At 34.1% G+C, this 19780-nt stretch overlaps 1 protein-coding gene across 6 annotated transcripts in view; it reads right to left on the bottom strand.

Annotated features, from left to right (window-relative positions):
- Positions 1-19780, bottom strand: part of CPNE8 (copine 8) — a 309410-nt gene that overhangs the window by 143587 nt on the left and 146043 nt on the right. For all 6 annotated transcript variants that reach the window (XR_012324454.1, XM_073788857.1, XM_033866926.2 and 3 more), the window contains one exon: positions 10184-10247. Coding sequence is in view for 5 of the 6 variants with exons in the window: in XM_073788857.1 (XP_073644958.1) it covers positions 10184-10247 (64 nt within the window). In the remaining variant the exon portion in view is untranslated. The remainder of the gene's footprint in view (positions 1-10183; positions 10248-19780) is intronic.

The following is a 19780-nucleotide window of genomic DNA, read 5'->3' as shown; positions in this document are numbered from 1 at the left end:
AGAAAAATAAATAAAAGGAATCCAAATCGGAAAAGGAAAAGTAAAGCTGTAACTGTTTGCAGATGACATGATGCTATACATAGAGAATCCCAATAATGCTGCCAGAAAACTACTCGAGCTAATCAATGAATTTGTTAAAGTAGCAGGATACAAAATGAATGCACAGAAATCTGTGGCATTCCTAAACACTAATGATGAAAAATCTGAAAGTGAAATTAAGAAATCACTCCCATTTACCACTGCAACAAAAAGAATAAAATATCTAGGAATAAACCTACCTAAGGAGACAATAGACCTGTATGCAGAAAATTATAAGACACTGATTAAGATGATACAAATAGATGGAGAGATATACCATGTTCTTGGATTGGAAGAATCCACATTGTGAAAATGACTCTACTACCCAAAACAATCTATAGATTCAATGCAATCCCTATCAAACTACCACTGGCATTTTTCACAGAACTAGAACAAAAAATTTCACAATTTGTATGGAAACACAAAAGACCCCAAATAGCCAAAGCAATCTTGAGAACGAAAAACGGAGCTGGAGGAATCAGGCTCCCTGACTTCAGACTATACTACAAAGCTACAGTAATCAAGACAGTATGGTACTGGCACAAAAACAGAAAGATAGATCAATGGAACAGGGTAGAAAGCCCAGAGATTAATCCACGCACATATGGTCACCTTAACTTTGATAAAGGAGACAAGGATATACAGTGGAGAAAAGACAGCCTCTTCAATAAGTGGTGCTGGGAAAACTGGACAGGTATATGTAAAAGTATGAGATTAGAACACTCCCTAACACCATACACAATCATAAGCTCAAAATGGATAAAGACCTAAATGTAAGGCCAGACACTATCAAACTCTTAGTGGAAAACATAGGCAGAACACTCTATGACACAAATCACAGCAATATCCTTTTTGACCCACCTCCTAGAGTAATGGAAATAAAAACAAAAATAAACAAATGGGACCTAATGAAACTTAAAAGATTTTGCACAGCAAAGGAAACCATAAACAAGACCAAAAGACAACCCTCAGAATGGGAGAAAATATTTGCAAATGAAGCAACTGAGAAAAGGACTAATATCCAAACTTTACAAGCAGCTCAATAAAAAAAAACAAACAATCCAATCCAAAAATGGGCAGAAGACCTAAATAGACATTTCTCCAAGGAGAATATACAGAGTGCCAACAAACACATGAAAGAATGCTCAACATCATTAATCATTAGAGAAATGCAAATCAAAACTACAATGAGATATCATCTCACACCAGTCAGAATGGCCATCGTCAAAACATCTAGAAACAATAAATGCTGGAGAGGGTGTGGAGAAAAGGGAACACTCTTGCACTGCTGGTGGGAATGTAAATTTATACAGCCACGATGGAAAACAGTATGAAGGTTCCTTAAAAAACTACAAATAGAACTACCATACGACCCAGTAATCTCACTACTGGGCATATCCCCTGAGAAAACCATAATTCAAAAAGAGTCATGTACCAAAATGTTCATTGCAGCTCTGTTTACAATAGCCAGGACATGGAAGCAACCTAAGTGTCCTTCATTGGATGAATGGATCAAGAAGATGTGGCCCATATATACAATGGAATATTACTCCACCATAAAAAGAAACGAAATTGAATTATTTGTCGTGAGTTGGATGGACCTAGAGTCTGTCATACAGGGTGAAGTAAGTCAGGAAGAGACTTACAGATATATATCTGTTAACAGATATATATGGAATCTAAGGGGGAAAAAAAAGTTCATGAAGATTCTAGGGGTAAGATGGGAATAAAGACACAGACCTACTAGAGAATGTACTTGAGGATATGGGGAGAGGGAAGGGTAAGCTGTGACAAAGTAAGAAAGTTGCATGGACATATATATACTACCAAATGTAAAATAGATAGCTAGTGGGAAGCAGCCGCATGGCACAGGGAGATCAGCTCGGTGCTTTGTGACCTCCTAGAGAGGTGGGATAGGGAGGGTGGGAGGGAGGGAGACGCAAGAGGGAAGTGATATGGGAATATATGTATATGTATAAATGATTCACTTTGTTATAAAGCAGAAACTAACACACCATTGTAAAGCAGTTATACTCCAATAAAGATGCTAAAAATAATAACAGGTGAAAAATAACTAGAAACTGCAGATCACAAGCAAGTCTTGACAAGAAAACAAATTTTTCCATTTTAATACAAATGGCCAAATGTGGGAAAATTCCAGACAACATAAAATTGTTTTTAAAGGACTATAAGACTAAAAAATTGACTCCTGGAAGTTTTTGTTCTAGTCACAGAACCATTACTTGTTAAAACTGTTCAACATTTCCTGCCCCAGAAAAGTACTATTAAACTGGTTAATTCTATGTACCCAACATTTTATTACAAGATGTCTATTTGTATCTTCAGTTATTCAGGTGCATAGTTTTAGAAATTTTTTTTTAATTTCTTAAGGAAATATTTACTAAGCATTTACTCTGTATCTACCATGTATTAGATGTTGAGATTCATTAGATGATTAGATGAAGCAAAAGACAGATCCAGACTGACAATACAGTTTGCTATCTTAAAGGGAAATAAAGGTTCCTTCTTAATTATATAAAAGTGTACCACAATTTCTAAATAACTACATTTCAAAATAACATATTATGTATTGCTTGAAGTAAAGTAAAGCACTTTCATTTTCACCTGTAATTTAAATCACTTATTTATATATTAATTATTTTGTCAAACCAATCATTTTTATCAATTTATAGACTCAAGCACTCATAACCTACATGATTTACCTTAAAGGTAAACAAGATGAGGTATCATAAATCAAGGAAGTTAAACATTATTCAATGATGATAAGCAATATTTAAAGAGTATAAATTATATAGTAATTTAAAAATTAAAATCAGTATTTTAGATTTGTTTGGTTTTTTAACTGAAAGGAGATGTTAACAATTTTTGAAGCAGGTGGAGGGTCAAAGTAATTCACATTAAATCAAGAAGTCAGTGTTTTAAATATTACTTGGTGAAAATGTTAATTCACCACTTCATTTTTCAGAGTTCAGAAATACTTATTAAGCATCTTCACATATATTAAAATGCCCTTAGGAGAATGTGGTTTTCCAAGAACATGGGAAAAAGACATTGTTCTTTTTTTTTTAAGTGCAAATTTTTTTATTGTTCTTGCCACAGAAATAAATCACTCCTTTAAGACATTTTTCCAAAGCACCTAAAACAAAACACAAATTACCATAAAACATTCTGATGTACTTAAAATACATAGTAGAATCCTGAAATGTGTATATTTCAAATAAATGCTGACTAAAACTTCAAAGAGACTAAATATTATTTAAACATGAATTTTCATATGATCACTGGTAAATGTAACACCAAATTGTAGTTTTTCAAATTATATTTCATAAGGCTTGCAAAATGAATAACTGACTAAAGAGAAAAAATTTCTTTCAATGAACCAAGTGATATAAACTTGGGGAAAATGTTTTTTGTAATTACTCAGGTTAATAACTTAGGAGAGATTCCACCTCTATCAAACACAAAACAAGTGTAATTTCTGGGGAAAAAACAAGCATTTACTACTTCTAGAAATATACAAGCATCATTACAGTTGGTTTTTTTTTTAACTCTTATGCTTAATGCCACCCTGAGAGAATTTTAAGACCTTTCTTTAATACTCCACACCAGTGTAACAAACTTCTTATTGAAGAAATCCACTTAAATGTTCAGAGGCATTTCTAACAAATTCAAATCAAACTTGTTTCTCCAGTAATTTTTCCCAACTCAATGAGTGATTCATCATCCACCCAAAGTGCTCAAGGAAGTTGTCCTTGACTCTTCCCTTTCCTGACCTTTTATCCAATCCATCATCAAGCTGCATAATTCTATCTCTAAAAAATTTCTCAAATCTTCAATCCAGCTACACAGGCACCATCTTAGTCCAAGCCAACCTCTTCTCTCACCTGGACATGCACATTGGCATTTATTCCTTTCTCCCTCTTCCACCTATCCAATCCATAGATCCACCTTCTTGGACCTATCCAATCGATTCTCCATTCAGCAGAGAGAGTAATGGACTTAAAACATCAAAGAAATTAATTTTGTTCATAACTTAAAATTACTCAAGGCTTTCCCTTGCATTTAGGATAAACACAGAATCTTTAACATTGTCTACAAAAGCCCAACACCAAACAAACTCTGAGCAGCCTTTTCCACCGTTATCTGGCAAAGTTTTAGCTCAATCATTCCCCCACTCCCATCCCCTTGCTAACTAACACACACCAGGCACACTCTTTCCCTCTTTGGGCCCTATACAAGCTGTGTGCTCTGTTGGAAATCTTACCCTTTGGCTGACAAACCATTACTTGGGTCTAAGCTAAAATGGAATTTTCTCAAAGAGTCCCGGAGTTACCTCCACCCAATATAAATTATGATTCTCCATGGTACTCTCTCATATTTATCACTTAGAACACATCTTGAAATATTTACCTACACAGTCATCTGATTAATGTCCGTCTTTTCCACAAACTACATGTTTTTTAGAGAAAAGGACAAGGGCTGCTTGTTGTTGGTTTTTCTTGCCATTGTATTCCAAGCTTCCTTTCCAGGGACTAGCATGTTATACATTTTGTGAATATTTTTGAATCAATCAATCAGAATGAAAAATATTCTTTGTGGACAATTTCAAGCTACCTTAAAAATACTGAGTGAAGAAACATTTCCAATATGACTTCAAAATTACTTTAATTCTTACTCTAGAATTTGACAAGATATATCACAAAACTTGCATCTGAAATAAACTGTGGTTGAGATAATTAGGATTACCACACTGAAAATACACATTTGTATAAATTTATAATTTAGCCATTTCTCAAATATGGCCCATTTTTAATTCTGCAAAGTAACCATCTGGAGGCGATAATACTGTTGTCTATTAAGTGTGCATAGCATTATGTCTAAGAAAGCAATGTACATACCTTAATTTAAAAATACTCAACTGCTAAACATGTTAACTATCATTTGAGCCTTCAGTGAGTCACAATCTTTTTGTTGGTGGAGAGTCTTGCCTCGATGTTGATGGCTGCTGACTGATCAGGGTGGTGGCTGTTGAAGGTTGGGGTGGCTGTAGCGATTTCTTAAAATAAGACAATGAAATTTGCCCCATCAATTGCCTTGTCCTTTCAGGATTGATTTCTCTGTAGCATGCAATGCTGTTTGAAAGCATTTAACCCATAGTTAGAACTTCTTTCAAAATCAGAGTCGACCCACTCAAACCCTGCTGTGGCTTTGTCAACTAAGCTTATGTAATACTCTAAATCCTTTGTTGTCCTTTCAACAATCTTCACAACATCTTCACCAGTAGATTCCATCTCAAGAAACCACTTTCATTACTCATCCATAAGATGCAACCTGTCATCCATTTAAGTCTTATCATGAGATTGCAGCAATTCAGTCACATCTTCAGGCTCCACTTACTCTTCTAATTCTATTGCCATTTCCACAACATCAGCAGCTACTTCCTCCACTGGAGTCTTAAACCCCTCAAAGTCATCCATCTGTGAGTGTTGGAATCAACTTCTTCCAAACTCCTGTTAATGTCGATATTTGGGCTTCTCCCCACGAATGTTCTTAACGTCATCTAGAATGGTGAATCCTTTCCAGAAGGTTTTCAATTGACGTTGCCCAGATCCATCAGAGGAAACACTATCTGTGGCAGCTGTGGCTTTAGGAAATGTATTATTTCTTAAATAACAAGACTTGAAAGTCGAATTTACTCCCTGAGCCTCGGGTTGAAGAATGAGTGTTGTGTTAGCAAGCATGAAAGCAACATCAATCTTGTACATCTCCATCAGAGCTCTTGTGTGACCAGGTGCATTGTCAATGAGCAATAATATTTTTGTTTTTGTTTTGTTTTGTGTTTTTAACTTATTTTTGTATTGGAGTATAATTGCTTTGCAATGTTGTGTTAGTTTCTGCTGTACAATAAAGTGAATCAACTATATGTATACCTATATCCTGTCATTCTTGGACCTCCCTCCCACCCCCCACCCCCATCCCACCCATCTAGGTCGTCACAGAGCACTGAGCTGAGCTTCCTGTGCTTTACAGCATGTTCTCTCTAGCTATCTATTTTAAACATGGTAGTGCATATATGTCAATCCTAGTCTCCCAATTGGTCCCATCCTCCCCTTCCCCCCATGTCCACATGTCTGTTCTCTACATCTATGTCTCTGTTCCTGCCCTGCAAATAGGTTCAGCTGTACCATTTTTCTAGATTCCACATATATGTGTTAATATACGATATTTGGGGTTTTTTTCTGGCTTACTTCACTCTGTATGACAGACTCTAGGTCCATCTATGTCTCTACAAATGACCTGATTTAATTCCTTTTTATGGCTGAGTAATATTCCATTGTATATATGTGCTGCATCTTCTTTACCCATTCATCTGTTGTTGGACATTTAGGTTTTTTCCATGTCCTGGCTATTGTAAATAGTGCTGCAGTGAACACTGGGGTAGATGTCTCTATTTGAATTATGGTTTTCTCAGAGTATATGCCCAGTAGTGGGATTGCTGGGTCATATGGTAGTTCTATTTTTAGTTTTCTAAGGAATCTCCATACTGTTCTTCATAGTGGCTGTAACAATTTACATTCTCACCAACAGTGCAGGAGGGTTCCCTTTTCTCCACACCCTCTCCAGCATTTATTACTTCTAGATTTTTTGATGATGACCATCTGACCAGTGTAATACCTCATTGTAGTTTTGATTTGCATTTCTCTAATAATAATCAGTGATGAGCATCTTTTCATGTTCCTCTTGGCCATCTGTATGTCTTCTTTGGTGAAATGTCTATTTAGGTCTTCCGCCTAATTTTTAATTGGGTTGTTTGTTTTTTTGATATTGAGCTCCACGAGCTGTTTGTATATTTTGGAGATTAATCCTTTGTCTGTTGCTTTGTTTGTAAATATTTTCTCCCACTCTGAGGGTTGCCTTTTCGTCTTGTTTATGGTTTCCTTTTCTGTGCAAAAGCTTTTAAGTTTAATTAGGTCCCTTTTGTTTTTGTTTTTATTTTCATTACTCTAGGAGGTGGGTCAAAAAAGATCTCGCTGTGGTTTATGTCAAAGAGTGATTTTCCTCTAAGTGTTTTATAGTGTCTGGTCTTACATTTAGGTCTTTAATCCATTTTGAGTTTATTTTTGTGTATGCTGTTAGGCAGTGTTCTAATTTCTTTCTTTTACATGTAGCTGTCCACTTTTCTCAGCACTGCTTATTAAAGAGGCTGTCTTTTCTCCATTGTATGTTCTTGCCTCCTTTGTCATAAATTAGGTGACCATATGTGCGTGGGCTTATCTCTGGACTTTCTATCCTGTACCATTGATCTATATTTCTGTTACTGTGCCAGTACCATACAGTCTTGTTTACTGTAGCTTTGTAGTAATATTTTGAAAGGAATCATTTTTCTCTGAGCAGTAGGTCTCACCAGTGGGCTTAAAATATTCAGTAAACCATGCTGTAAACATGTGATATAATCCAGGCTTTGTTGTTCCATTTATACAGCACAGGCAGAGCAAATTTAACATAATTCTCAGCAGCCCAAGGATTTTCTAAATGGTAAATAAACATTGGCTCTGATTTCTCCTCTCTAGCCATGAAAGTCCTAGATTGTGTCTCCTTCCAATATAAGGCTATTTCATGTACATTTAAAACCTGTTATCTAGTGCAGTGATCTTCACTAATTATCTTAGTTGGCACATCTGGATAACTTGCTGCAACTTCTCTATATATAAGCACCTGCTGATTCACCTGTACTACTTTTATGTTATGGACAGAGTTTCTTTCCTTAAACCTCATGAACCAACCTCTGCTAGCTTTGAACTTTTCTTCTGCAGCTTCCTCACCTCTCTTAGCCTTCATAGGATTTAAGAGAGCTAGGGCCCTCCTCTGGATTAGGCTTTGGCTTAAGGGAATGTTGTGGCTGGTTTGATCTTCTATCCAGACCATTACAACTTTCTCCATATCAGCAATAAGGATGTTTTGCTTTCTTATCATATGTGTGTCCACTGCAGTAGAATGTGAAATTTTCTTCAAGAACTTTTCCTTTGCCTTCACAACCTTGACTAACTGTTTGGCCCAAGAGGCCTAGCTTTCAGCCTATCTCAGCTTGGCTTTTGACATGCCTTTCTCAGTAAGCTTAATCGTTTCTAGCTTTTGATTTAAAGTGAGAGATGTGTGAATATTCCTTTCACTTAAATGCTTAGAGGCCATTGTAGAGATATTAATTGGCCTAATTTCTATATTGCTGCATTTCAGAGGATAAGGATGTCTGAGCAGAGGGAAAGAGACAGGGGAATGGCCAGTTGGTGGAACAGTCAGCACACACACATTTATTAATTTTGTGGTGCCCAAACACAATTGCAATAGTAACATGAAAGATCACTGATCACAGATCACCATAACAAATGTAATAATAATGAAAAAATTTGATAGTGTACAAAAATTAGCAAAATGTGACACAAAGACTAGAAGTGAGCAATGCTGTTGGAAAAATGGTGCTGATAGGCTTCTTCACCAGAGGGCTGCCACAGGCCTTCAATTTGTAAAACATGCAATATATGTGAAGCACAATAAAATGAGGTATGCCTGTATAAAGACTTTTAGCTGTTGACAAATGCAGAAATTAAAGCTCCAAAAAATTTCACTCAGCTGAATAGTGAAAGAGATAATACTGAAATTTAGGTGTCCTGATTCCAAAGTTTATGCTCAAGCTAACAAATGGTAATGTGTTTTCAAGAAAATAAGTGTCAATTTGTATAATGTCAAATTGAAATAAAATTACTTCATTCCAAAATCTAAGTTATAATGTATGATATTTTTAAAGTACCATAAAATGCACATTTAAAAGGCATTGTCTGAAGTTAACTATGATCATTGCTTTGAACACACTTGTCTCTTCTATGATACTAGCATAATAATATTATTTCAATGATTATTTTAATTATGTTGATTATCAGTGTCTGTAGCTAAGAATCAGAACGTAGCATACATAAGTGAAGTTAGATCAAGATTCTAAACAATTTAAAAATATTAGATATATAATTTCTAAGTGTGAGAAATATGTAAATAATATTAATATGATTAATAAGTAATATTAAAAGATAATTCCAGATGTTTTTAAAACTTCATTATTATAAAGAACAGTGAAAATGCCTCTGGATCACTAAGTAACATATTCTACTTCATTTGCATGGAAGCTTTATAATTTTCTTGTTCCTCCAGGCAAAACAACAGAATGAAAGCAGAAGATGTTTAAGATGCAGCCTGGCAATACTCAATCTATGACCTTGATATCTTGGTTCTATTTGGAATTAGAACTCATAATAATTTCTTCATTAGCATATGTATACAAAATAATCTTAATATCAAGATTTTGACAAAATAGCATGTTAATGTCACAATAAAGAACATGCATCTTACTGACCCTGAACTTCTTTTTCTCTTTCCTTCCTCATTATACAACACAGATTACCATATACATATACAAATTCAGAGGCGAGAAGTATGAAAGATGATTAGATCACCAAATCACAACTAAAAATAGCAGTTTTCTAAGATTAATGAATATGCACTCTATGTCACTATATTTTAGCTGGAGTGGTAGCTGGTTATTTCTACAAATGTGAGCTTCCCAAGCTAAGAAAACATGAGACCATATATGAATATTGAATTTATTCAATTAGAAATACAGAAAAACAAGTATGTTACACAAAATGGTTACAGTCAAGTGACTAGAAATATTCCTTCAGGATCACACATAAAATCTTCAAATTTTTGCAAGAACTGAATTGGTTGATACAATTGACAATTCCTTATATTAATGCCCCCCCAAATGATATTACCATTAGGTTTTATTTTAATAATTTCTATTCATTAAAAAGACTGTTAAAATAAATGATTATCCTATTTGGACTATAGAATGTAGTCTCTCTGGTTAAAGTACTAAGTATCTAAAATGATATTTTACGAATTTAGAATTATATAATGTAGTTTTAATTATCTTTTGCTAAAACTACTCAAGAAAAATCATTTAAGTATAGTTTGAGAATTATCATTTCAAAGAAGTATTGGAAATACTTTTTCATTCAAAGAAATATTTACTTACTCTGCAACAGTTTAATTCCTCTGCTGTGAGGATGATTGTACCACATTTCTTCCCTGGAATTCCTCTAAAACAACAAAAAGCATACTTAAATACAATGATATTTTATATTAATAATATATAATATAAATGAATATTAAATATATATTTTATTTTTATATAACCAAACAAAAAGCATACTAATAGGTGGGCTCTAACAAAATATATTCCTAGTTTCAAATTTGAGTTTATCCTATAGATCCACATTTATTGATAAAGCTAAACTTTGAGCACTTTCAACATGTCAGTCCTTTGCCCAAGAATCTTCAATAGCTTCACACTGTCTATCATATATAATTAATATAATATAATGTAGTATCTATAATATAAAATATTCTCCCATGACTTCTAAGATTTCTATTACGTGATTAAAACGTATTCCTAATCTTGGTTTTCAATATTTCTTTCTTCTTTCATCAACATGGTTATTTATTTGGGCTTATTTTTGCTCTGTGCCAATTCCCACACCTTGGCATACCATAGTGTGTTAAACTCTTCCCTATTCTGCCCCAAACTTTCTACATCCCCAGAGGAAGTTTTACTTGTTCCAGGAACTCTTATCCCAGTCAACCTTACACAAAACTTGGCCTTTTCTGTGCTCCTATTGACATTAAAGTCAGTACCACAGGTTTAGCATTTAATTATTACTAAATTGTTACAAGCACATATTTTTTACCCTTCTTTCCCCAAGTTGATTATAAGCTCTATAAGAGCAAAATTCATGTTATAAACCTCTTGTAAACCGACAGATTTAAATATCTATACATAACAGGCACTCAATATATTAGGAAAACATATAATACGTAAGCAAAATTAAGCAAAGCAAAACTTCCACCCAATTTTCTTTCTAAACGTCTATGCAATATTTATGCTCATATAGCTTCCAGCTGACACCAAGAGCAAAGTGCACTAGGATAATGCAAGGTATGTGCATGGTTTCCTGCTTTACCTGAGGGAATACAGAGACAAGTCCAAGAGAAGCTTCCAAAGAGTAATCCTAATGCTCTAAAGGTATACTTCATGCTTCTTTTGTCCTATCACTAATCATAGCTCAGACTCTTCTGTTTTTCCTAGGAACTACAAATTGTGGAATTAGAGCCAAACAAGTGTTTTTGTCCTCAAGAATATGATTCAACTCCAATAATCTATGCCAGTTTGTATGTGACATTTTCTCCAGGTCTTTATGACTAAGAGATCAATTAATTTATCTTTGCATGTTTTTTTCATAGAATATTAAACACATCTTTTTTTAATGCAAGACAAAATTTAATAAGCGGATAAGCATTTAGTAGACTGGTCACAATAAAAAAGAAGATTCTTACTGAAATAAAAATGGGGTGCAATTTTACATGTCTTAAGTTATCAGTCATTGAAAGAGATGACGCTCTCCAGTACCGGTTGTGTTGGGAGAACTTGCATATGCACCAACTGCAGGTGGCAATGCAGATAATAACTGTCATTTGAAGAAAATACATACATAATTTTTAGCATCCCTCCATTGTCAGTAATCAGTTAATTTTTCTAATCCAGCTGTACTTTTTCCTTCTTTTTTTCTATTTGTGAATCACAAGATTTACACTCTCAGCATTACAGCAAGCTAAAACACCCTGACTGATGGCATCTACCCTGAAAATAGTTTAAAATACTGAATAAAATTTGCAAAAGTATTTATAAATGCTCCGATAACCTGGCAAGAAAAGTAAGAACCAATTAGAAACTGAAGATGGAAAGCCAGAAAGACAAACAGAGGTAAACCTGGAGAGTTTAATCTTGGGCTTTTTTTTAAATAGGTTTTTATTGGAGTATAATTGCTTCACAATACTGCATTAGTTTCTGTTGTACAACAAAGTGAATCAGCCATATGGATACATATATCCTCATAACCCCTCCCACTTGAGCCTCCCTCCCACCATCCCTATCCCACATCTCTAGGTCATTGCAAAGCACCAAGCTGATCTCCCTGTGCTATGCTGCTGCTTCCCACTAGCTAACCATTCTACCTTCAGTAGTGTATATATGTCAATGCTACTCTCACTTCACTGCAGCTTCCCCCTCCACCTACTGTGTTCCCAAGTTCTTTCTCTATGTCTACATCTTTATTCCTGCCCTGCCACTAGGTTCATCAGTACCATTTTTTTGGTTTGTTTTTTAGATTCTATATATATATATGTGTTAGCATACGGTACTTGTATTTTCTCTTTCTGACTTCACTCTGTATGACAGACTCCAGGTCCATCCACCTCACTACAAACAACTCAGTTTTGTTTCTTTTTATGGCTGAGTAATATTCCATTGCATATATGTGCCACATCTTCATTATCCATTCATCTGTCTGTCAATGGACATTTAGGTTGGTTCCATGTCCTGGCTATTGTAAATAGAGCTGCAGTGAACATTGTGGTACATGTCCCTCTTTGAATTATGGTTTTCTCATGGTATTTGCCCAGTAGTGGGATTGCTGGATCATATGGTAGTTCTATTTTTAGCTTTTTAAGGAACTTCCATACTGTTCTCCATAATGGTTGTATTAATTTATGGCTCCTTAGAGCATAAAGATGAAAGACCAAAAAAAAAAAAAAATGTGAGGGAGTACTCACAAGGTGGAGAATTCAATAAATAAACAACTAATAGCATAAAGCTTAGATCACAATGACTATATTGCCTGAATGTAGCATAAATTAGATATAAACATTTACTTTGGAGGGACCCACAAAATAAATCCATGCCTTAAAATGTGGTGATTAATGAAAGAGAAAAAAATGTATCCTAATAATAGAGAACCTTAACCAGGCTTGCTGCCTTAATTTTAACTACCTAGGCAATTACAAACTTCAAACCAAGAATTCAGCTTAATTCAAGTGATCACAGTTAGTTGGTAAGTACAAAATCTCTCTGGAAGAATTTGCCTTCAAACTAAATCTCAAAATACTATCACATTAAAAGTTTAAAAATATGTATGAGCTTATTCTAAAATATCTCAAAACCCGAAAGAAAAAATGTACCATGTTTTAAAGTCTCCAGAAAAAGCAGGCTGCAGAATCTAACACAGACGTAGAACCCTAAAAATATTATGCATAATATACACAATGTAAGTATGCATAATATACATAATATATAGAGAAGAATGGAAATATGAGGAACTAGCAAAGAACTATAAAATAATCAAGAATATATGGAGAAAAAAATAGGACTTCTAGAAATAATGTAGAGGACGTGTTAGATGGATTTAACAGTAGATTATACACAGCAGAAGAATTAGTGACTGAAAGATGGATATAAAGAATTTATCACTAATGCAGCATGGAGAGGCTGATATGGGAAAAATTGCAAAGAGGTTTAGTGACATGGAGGGAAAAGGTAAAAGTTTTAATGTACATCTAAGCAGAGGTCCAGAAGGAGAAGAAAAAATGAATAGAGGAGATGCAATATTTGAAGAGAGAATGGCCAGGAAACTGCTAGAACTGTTGAGAAACATCAATTTCCAGATTCAAAAAGTCCAATGAATTTCAAGCAGCATAAATAAAAGTACATTTATACCTACACACATATTAAGGACATGTCAAAACACCAGAGCTAAAATGGCATATTTTCAAAGCAGCCAGAGAGAAAAGACAGATGACCTACAAAGATAAGAATGTTAAATTAAGAGCTGACTACTCAGAAGGAACATTGGAAGCTATAAGACAATTGAAAAAAATATCTTGAATGATTTTGAAAGAAAATAACTATCACTCTAGGATTTTATATAGTATATCTCTTTAAGAACAAGTATGAAACTACAGGTATTTTAAACAAAATAGAATTGAGGTGAATTTACAGCCAAGCACATTTTCTTGAGGAATTTCTAAAGGATGGACTTCAAACTTACGAAGAATGATCAAACATGAGATGAATGAAGAAACAATAAGGGAAGTGGTAAATATGAAAAACCTTAATAAATATTGACTTAAAATCTTAATGAATATTATTGATAAGAAAATCAATAATAGTAATGTTATAAACTAAAATAAAAAATACAAATAATAATGATAGCATTGATCAGGAGGGTGAGAATTTAAGTTAAAATCTTAAAGATTTTAAGGAAGAAAGTAAAAGAGTCTTTAAAGTAAATAGAATTTGATAAATTAGGTAAATTTAGAAATTCCTAGGAAACTACAATTTTTAAGGACTTTGTAATCTAAAGGTTAGAAAAGAAAGATTGTGAAATGGTGTTTTAAAAATATAACCAATTCAAAAGAAACTAAAGAAAAAAAAGTGTGAAGCACATGAGAAGCACTAAATAAGTGATCGAAATAAATCCAGAGCAACAGTTACAAAAGTACATGTTAATGAACTAAACGCTACAGATTAGAAACAAAGACTGTCATTCTGTATAAAAAATAAAATTCATACATAGCTATTTACAACAGACATTAGAATTTAAGAATTTAGAATATTCAAAGAAAAGAATGGAAGATACGCTAAAGGAAAAAAAAAAAAAAAACTAACCCTAATGAAAAACCAGTGTACCTACATTAATAGCAAACATGTAAATTTTAAATTTAAAAAAAGACTGCAGAAATCATTACTGTGTAATAATAAAAGGTTCAATTAATTAGGAAGATACAATAATCTCAATACTATATGCATCTAACATTGTAGTTCCAAAATATATAAAGAACTAACCATACAACAAAAGGACAGATACATCATTATGTTGAGCAATTTTAACCTGGTAAGTACCACATTGGTCAGTGATCAATGTTAACAATCACCAGTGATAAGTCACACTGATATCATGTACCACTGATATGATGTAATAAGAAGGGCATTTCACCACTGTAGTCTTCCCCTCCAAACCTGTAACACCAATCTAAGCATGAGAAAAATATCAAACAACCCCAATTTGAAGAACGTTCTACAAAATATCTGACTAGTACTTCTCAAAACGGCCAAAGTCATCCAAATCATGGAAGGACTTAAAAATTGTCACATAACAGAGGATACTAGAAGATAGGATGACTAAATGCAAAGAGGTATCCTGAAGTGAATTCTGATATAGAAAAATGACAGTAGTGGAAAAACAAGTGAAATTCAAGTAAAGTCTGTAGTTTAGTAGTTGTATCAACATTGTTATCCTAGTTTTTTCAAATATACCATGTTAACCTAAGATATTAATGTTAGAGGAAACAGGGTGAGGGATATACAAAATTCTCTGTAGGATTTTCACAATTTTTCTGTAAATCTAAAGTTCTTATTAAAAACAAGGCAAGGCATAAAAAGACAAAGACAAGCTGAGTAACTATTCTAGGTTAAAAGAGACTAAAAATTAGGACAACTAAATTCAATGTAAAATTTTTGATTAAGTTTTAGACTGGGGATATAGAGCTATAAAAATTGGGACAACTTTTGAAATTTGAATATGGAGTGTGGATTAGATAACTTCATTGTAAAGTTTCCTAATTTTGATTATCATATTGTGATTCTGTAAGAGAACACCCTTATTAAGAAATACACATTCACTTTGTTTATGGTTTCCTTTGCTGTTCAAAAGCTTTAAAGTTTAATTAGGTCCCATTTGTTTACTTTTATTTTCATTACTCTAGGACAGGGGTCTCCGACCCCCAGGCTGTGGGCTGGTACTGGCCCGTGGCCTGTTAGGAACCAGGCCCCACAGCAAGGGGAGAGTAGTGGGTGAGAGACCGAAGCTTCATCTGCCCTACCCATCACTCCCCATTGCTTGCATTAGAGCCTGAACCATCACCCCCACTGTCCATGGAAAAACTGTCTTCCAGGAAACCGGCAACTGGTGCCAAAAAGGTTGGGGATGGCTGCTCTAAGAGGTGTATCAAAGAAAGAAAACGAAGTGACTGACAAGAGATTAATCTCCAAATATACAAACAGCTCATGCAGCTCAATATCAAATAAACAAACAGCCCAATCAAAATTGGGTGGAGGGGCTTCCCTGGTGGCGCAGTGGTTGAGAGTCCGCCTGCTGATGCAGGGGACACGGGTTCGTGCCCTGGTCCGGGAAGATCCCACATGCCTCGGAGCAGCTAGGCCTGTGAGCCATGGCCACTGAGTCTGCGCGTCCGGAGCCTGTGCTCCACAACGGGAGAGGCCACAACAGTGAGAGGCTCGCATACAGAAAAAAAAAAAAAAAAAAAAATTGGGTGGAAGATCTACACATTTCTGCAAAGAAGACATACAGATGGCCAAAAAGCACATGAAAAGATACTCTACATCACTAATTATTAGAGAAATGCAAATCAAAATTACAGTTAGGTATCACCTCACACCAGTTAGAATGGCCACCACCAAAAAATCTATAAACAATAAATGCTAGAGAGGGTGTGGAGAAAAGGAAACCCTCTTACACTGTTGGTAGGAATGCAAATTGGTAGAGTCACTATGGAGAACAGTATGGAGGGTCCTTAAAAAAGTAAAAATAGAGCTACCATATGATCCAACAATCCCAGTCCTTGGGCATATATCTGGAGAAGACCATAATTTGAAAAGATACATGCACCCCAATGTTCATTGCAGGACTATTTACAATAGCCAAGACATGGAAGCAACCTAAATGTCCATCAATGGATGACTGGATAAAGAAGGTGTGGTACATATATACAGTGGAATATTAGCCATAAAAAAGAATGAAATAATGCCATTTGTAGCACCATGGATGGACCTACAGGTTGTCATACTGAGTGAAGTAGGTCAGACAAAGACAAATATCATAATATCACCTATATGTGGAATATAAAAAAATGGTACAAATGGACTTATTTATAAAACAGAAATAGAGTCAAATATGTAGAAAAAAGCATATGGTTACAAAGGGGGAAAAGGGGGGAGGGATAAATTGGTAGATTGGGATTGACATATGCACATTACTGTATATATAACACAACTATTAAGAACCTGCTGTATAGCACAGGGAACTCTACTCAATACTCTGTAATAGAAATGTATATGGGAAAAGAATCTAAAAAAGAGTGGAGATATATATATATATATATATATATATATATATATATATATATATATATTTAACTGATTCACTTTGCTGTACAGCAGAAACTAACACAATGTTGTAAATCAACTATACTCCAATAAAAATTAATGTTAAAAAAAGAAATACACACTCAAGTATGTAGAGGAAAGGGGGCACAATGTCTCTGACAATGTTTCCAAATTACTCTCAGATGGTTCTGAAAAAAATATAAAACTGGAATATGAGAGTGGTGGATGAGAGGGAGGGAAGTGGGAAAAAAAATGATAAAGCAATATGACAAAGTTAACATCTGTTGAAAGTAAACATTCTGGGTAAAGGGCATAAAAGAGTTTCTGGTAATAATCTAGTAAATATTCTGTACAATTGAAATTATATCAAAATAGAAATTTACCCCTCAAACCAATTTTGAAAAGTTTCCTATAATTGTATTCTCCTATTTTTGTGGCACAGAGAAAGAATAATAGAACCCATCCCCCAAACAAAGATATTATTCGAGTATTATTAGAAATGAGTAATCCTTTCCAGAACTGAGCACATGAAGAAAAAATGGCCTCTGAGAGACTGGGTGGTTTGTTTTGGTTTGATTTGGTTTGTTTTGCCTTTTGTTGATTGTTACAGTTGAGTTTTTTCCTAACTGTAATATTTTTACATATCTCTTACTACTTCTCAATTACCACTTCTCCACTGCCTTTAGTAACTTCATATTTTTACACTGTTGCTCGGCTTACTGCAGTTTTCTTATTCCTAACTGATCTCAGGCTGCTATGCCCTTAATTTATGCACTCCATTAATAGAAATTGATCTGATTATGAATTCCAATCATGAAGCCTTCCATTTTCTAGTGGCTCTATATAGGTCCTACAATAATTTCAAACATTAATTACAACACAATAATCATCATAAAAGCAGCCACTGTTCAGTCTCTTATTTCATCTTTTCTGCCACTTATCAATAGGGCCACCCTTTTAGATCCTGAAATCATAACAGATGTTTTATTTCACTCTGACTTCACCTGTAAAACTCACTCTACCAACAAGTCAAGGACCATCTTTCGTCTCAGTGATTTCTACTTTTTTTTTTTTGCAGGGGAGGGAGTGCCACATGGCTTCTGGGATCTTACTTCCCTCACCACGGATTAAACCCACACCCTCAGCAGTGAAAGAGCATAGTCCTAACCACTAGACTGCCATGGAATTCCCTCAAAATTTGTTTTAACTTATGGAACATTTACTAAGATTGACCACATACTATGTCATAGAACATTTAGTAAAATACATCACATTTATCAACAAAAATATTTGAGTCTGAGATTAATGACAAAAGGCAATTTTTACAACATTTCTGAAACCTCAATTATCAAAAAAAAAGAAATAATAGGATATTTAGAATTGCACAATAATAGAGATAACACCTTTACTAATCAGATGGTATTAGTTTAGTATTTTGTATGCAAATATATGAACAAAATGGTATTAAACAAAAATCCAGCAGTGTAATAAAAAAGATAATATATCAATACAATAATAGTAGGAAACGTCAATACTCTACTTTCACAATATAGAACTGAACAGAAGATCAATAAAGAAATAGAGGACCTGAACAATACTACAGACCAACTGCACCTAACAGACATTTACAGCACAGTCCACCCAACAACCACAGAACACACATTCTTCTCAAGTGTACACAGAACATTCTCCAGGAGAGGCCACATGTTAAACCACAAAACAAATCTTAACAAATTTAAGAAGCTTGAAATTCTATAAAGTATATTTTCCAATAACACTGGAAAAAACTTAGAAATAACTAGTGGAAGGAAAATTAGCAAATACACAAATTATGTAGAAATTAAACAGCACACTCTTAAACAACCAATGGGTCAAAGAAAAAGTCACAAGAGAAATTAGAAAATACCTTGAAACAAATGAAAATGAAAACACAACATACCAAAACATATGGGATGCAGTGAAAGCAGTGCCAAGAGGGAAGTTTACAGTTGAAAATGCATGTATAAAAAAAAGTAAAAAAAGACTATAAATCAACAACCTAACTTTATACCTCAAAGAACTAAAAAAACAAAAACAAAAAACCCAAAAAAGCACAAGAAAAAAGTAAACTCGAAGCTAGCAGAAGGAAATAAATAATAAAGATTGGAGCAGAAATAAAGGAAACAGAGAATATAAAAATACCAAAAATTCAATAAAAGAGTTGACTTTTTAAAGAGATCAACAAAATTGAAAAGCCCTTCATGAGACTAAGAAAAAAAGAGAAAACTCAAATAAATAAAATCAGAAACAAAAGAAGGGCCATTACAACAAATGCCACAGATATAAAAAAAGATTTTAAGAGAATACTATGAATAATTTTAGGCCAACAAACTGGATAGCCCAGAATAAATGTATAAATTCCTAGAAACACATGATTTGCCAAGACTGAATCATGAAGAAATGCAAAATCTGAACAGACCAATAACTAGTAAGGAGACTAAATCAGTAACCAAACACCTGTCAGCAAAAAAAGGCCTAGGATCAAATGGCTTCACTGAAGAATTCTCTCAAACATTT

This window comes from Tursiops truncatus, chromosome 11, assembly GCF_011762595.2.
Source record: "Tursiops truncatus isolate mTurTru1 chromosome 11, mTurTru1.mat.Y, whole genome shotgun sequence".
NCBI lineage: Eukaryota > Metazoa > Chordata > Mammalia > Artiodactyla > Delphinidae > Tursiops > Tursiops truncatus.
The sequence above is the reverse complement of the archived record's forward strand: the minus strand, read 5'-3'. Positions and strand labels throughout refer to the sequence as shown.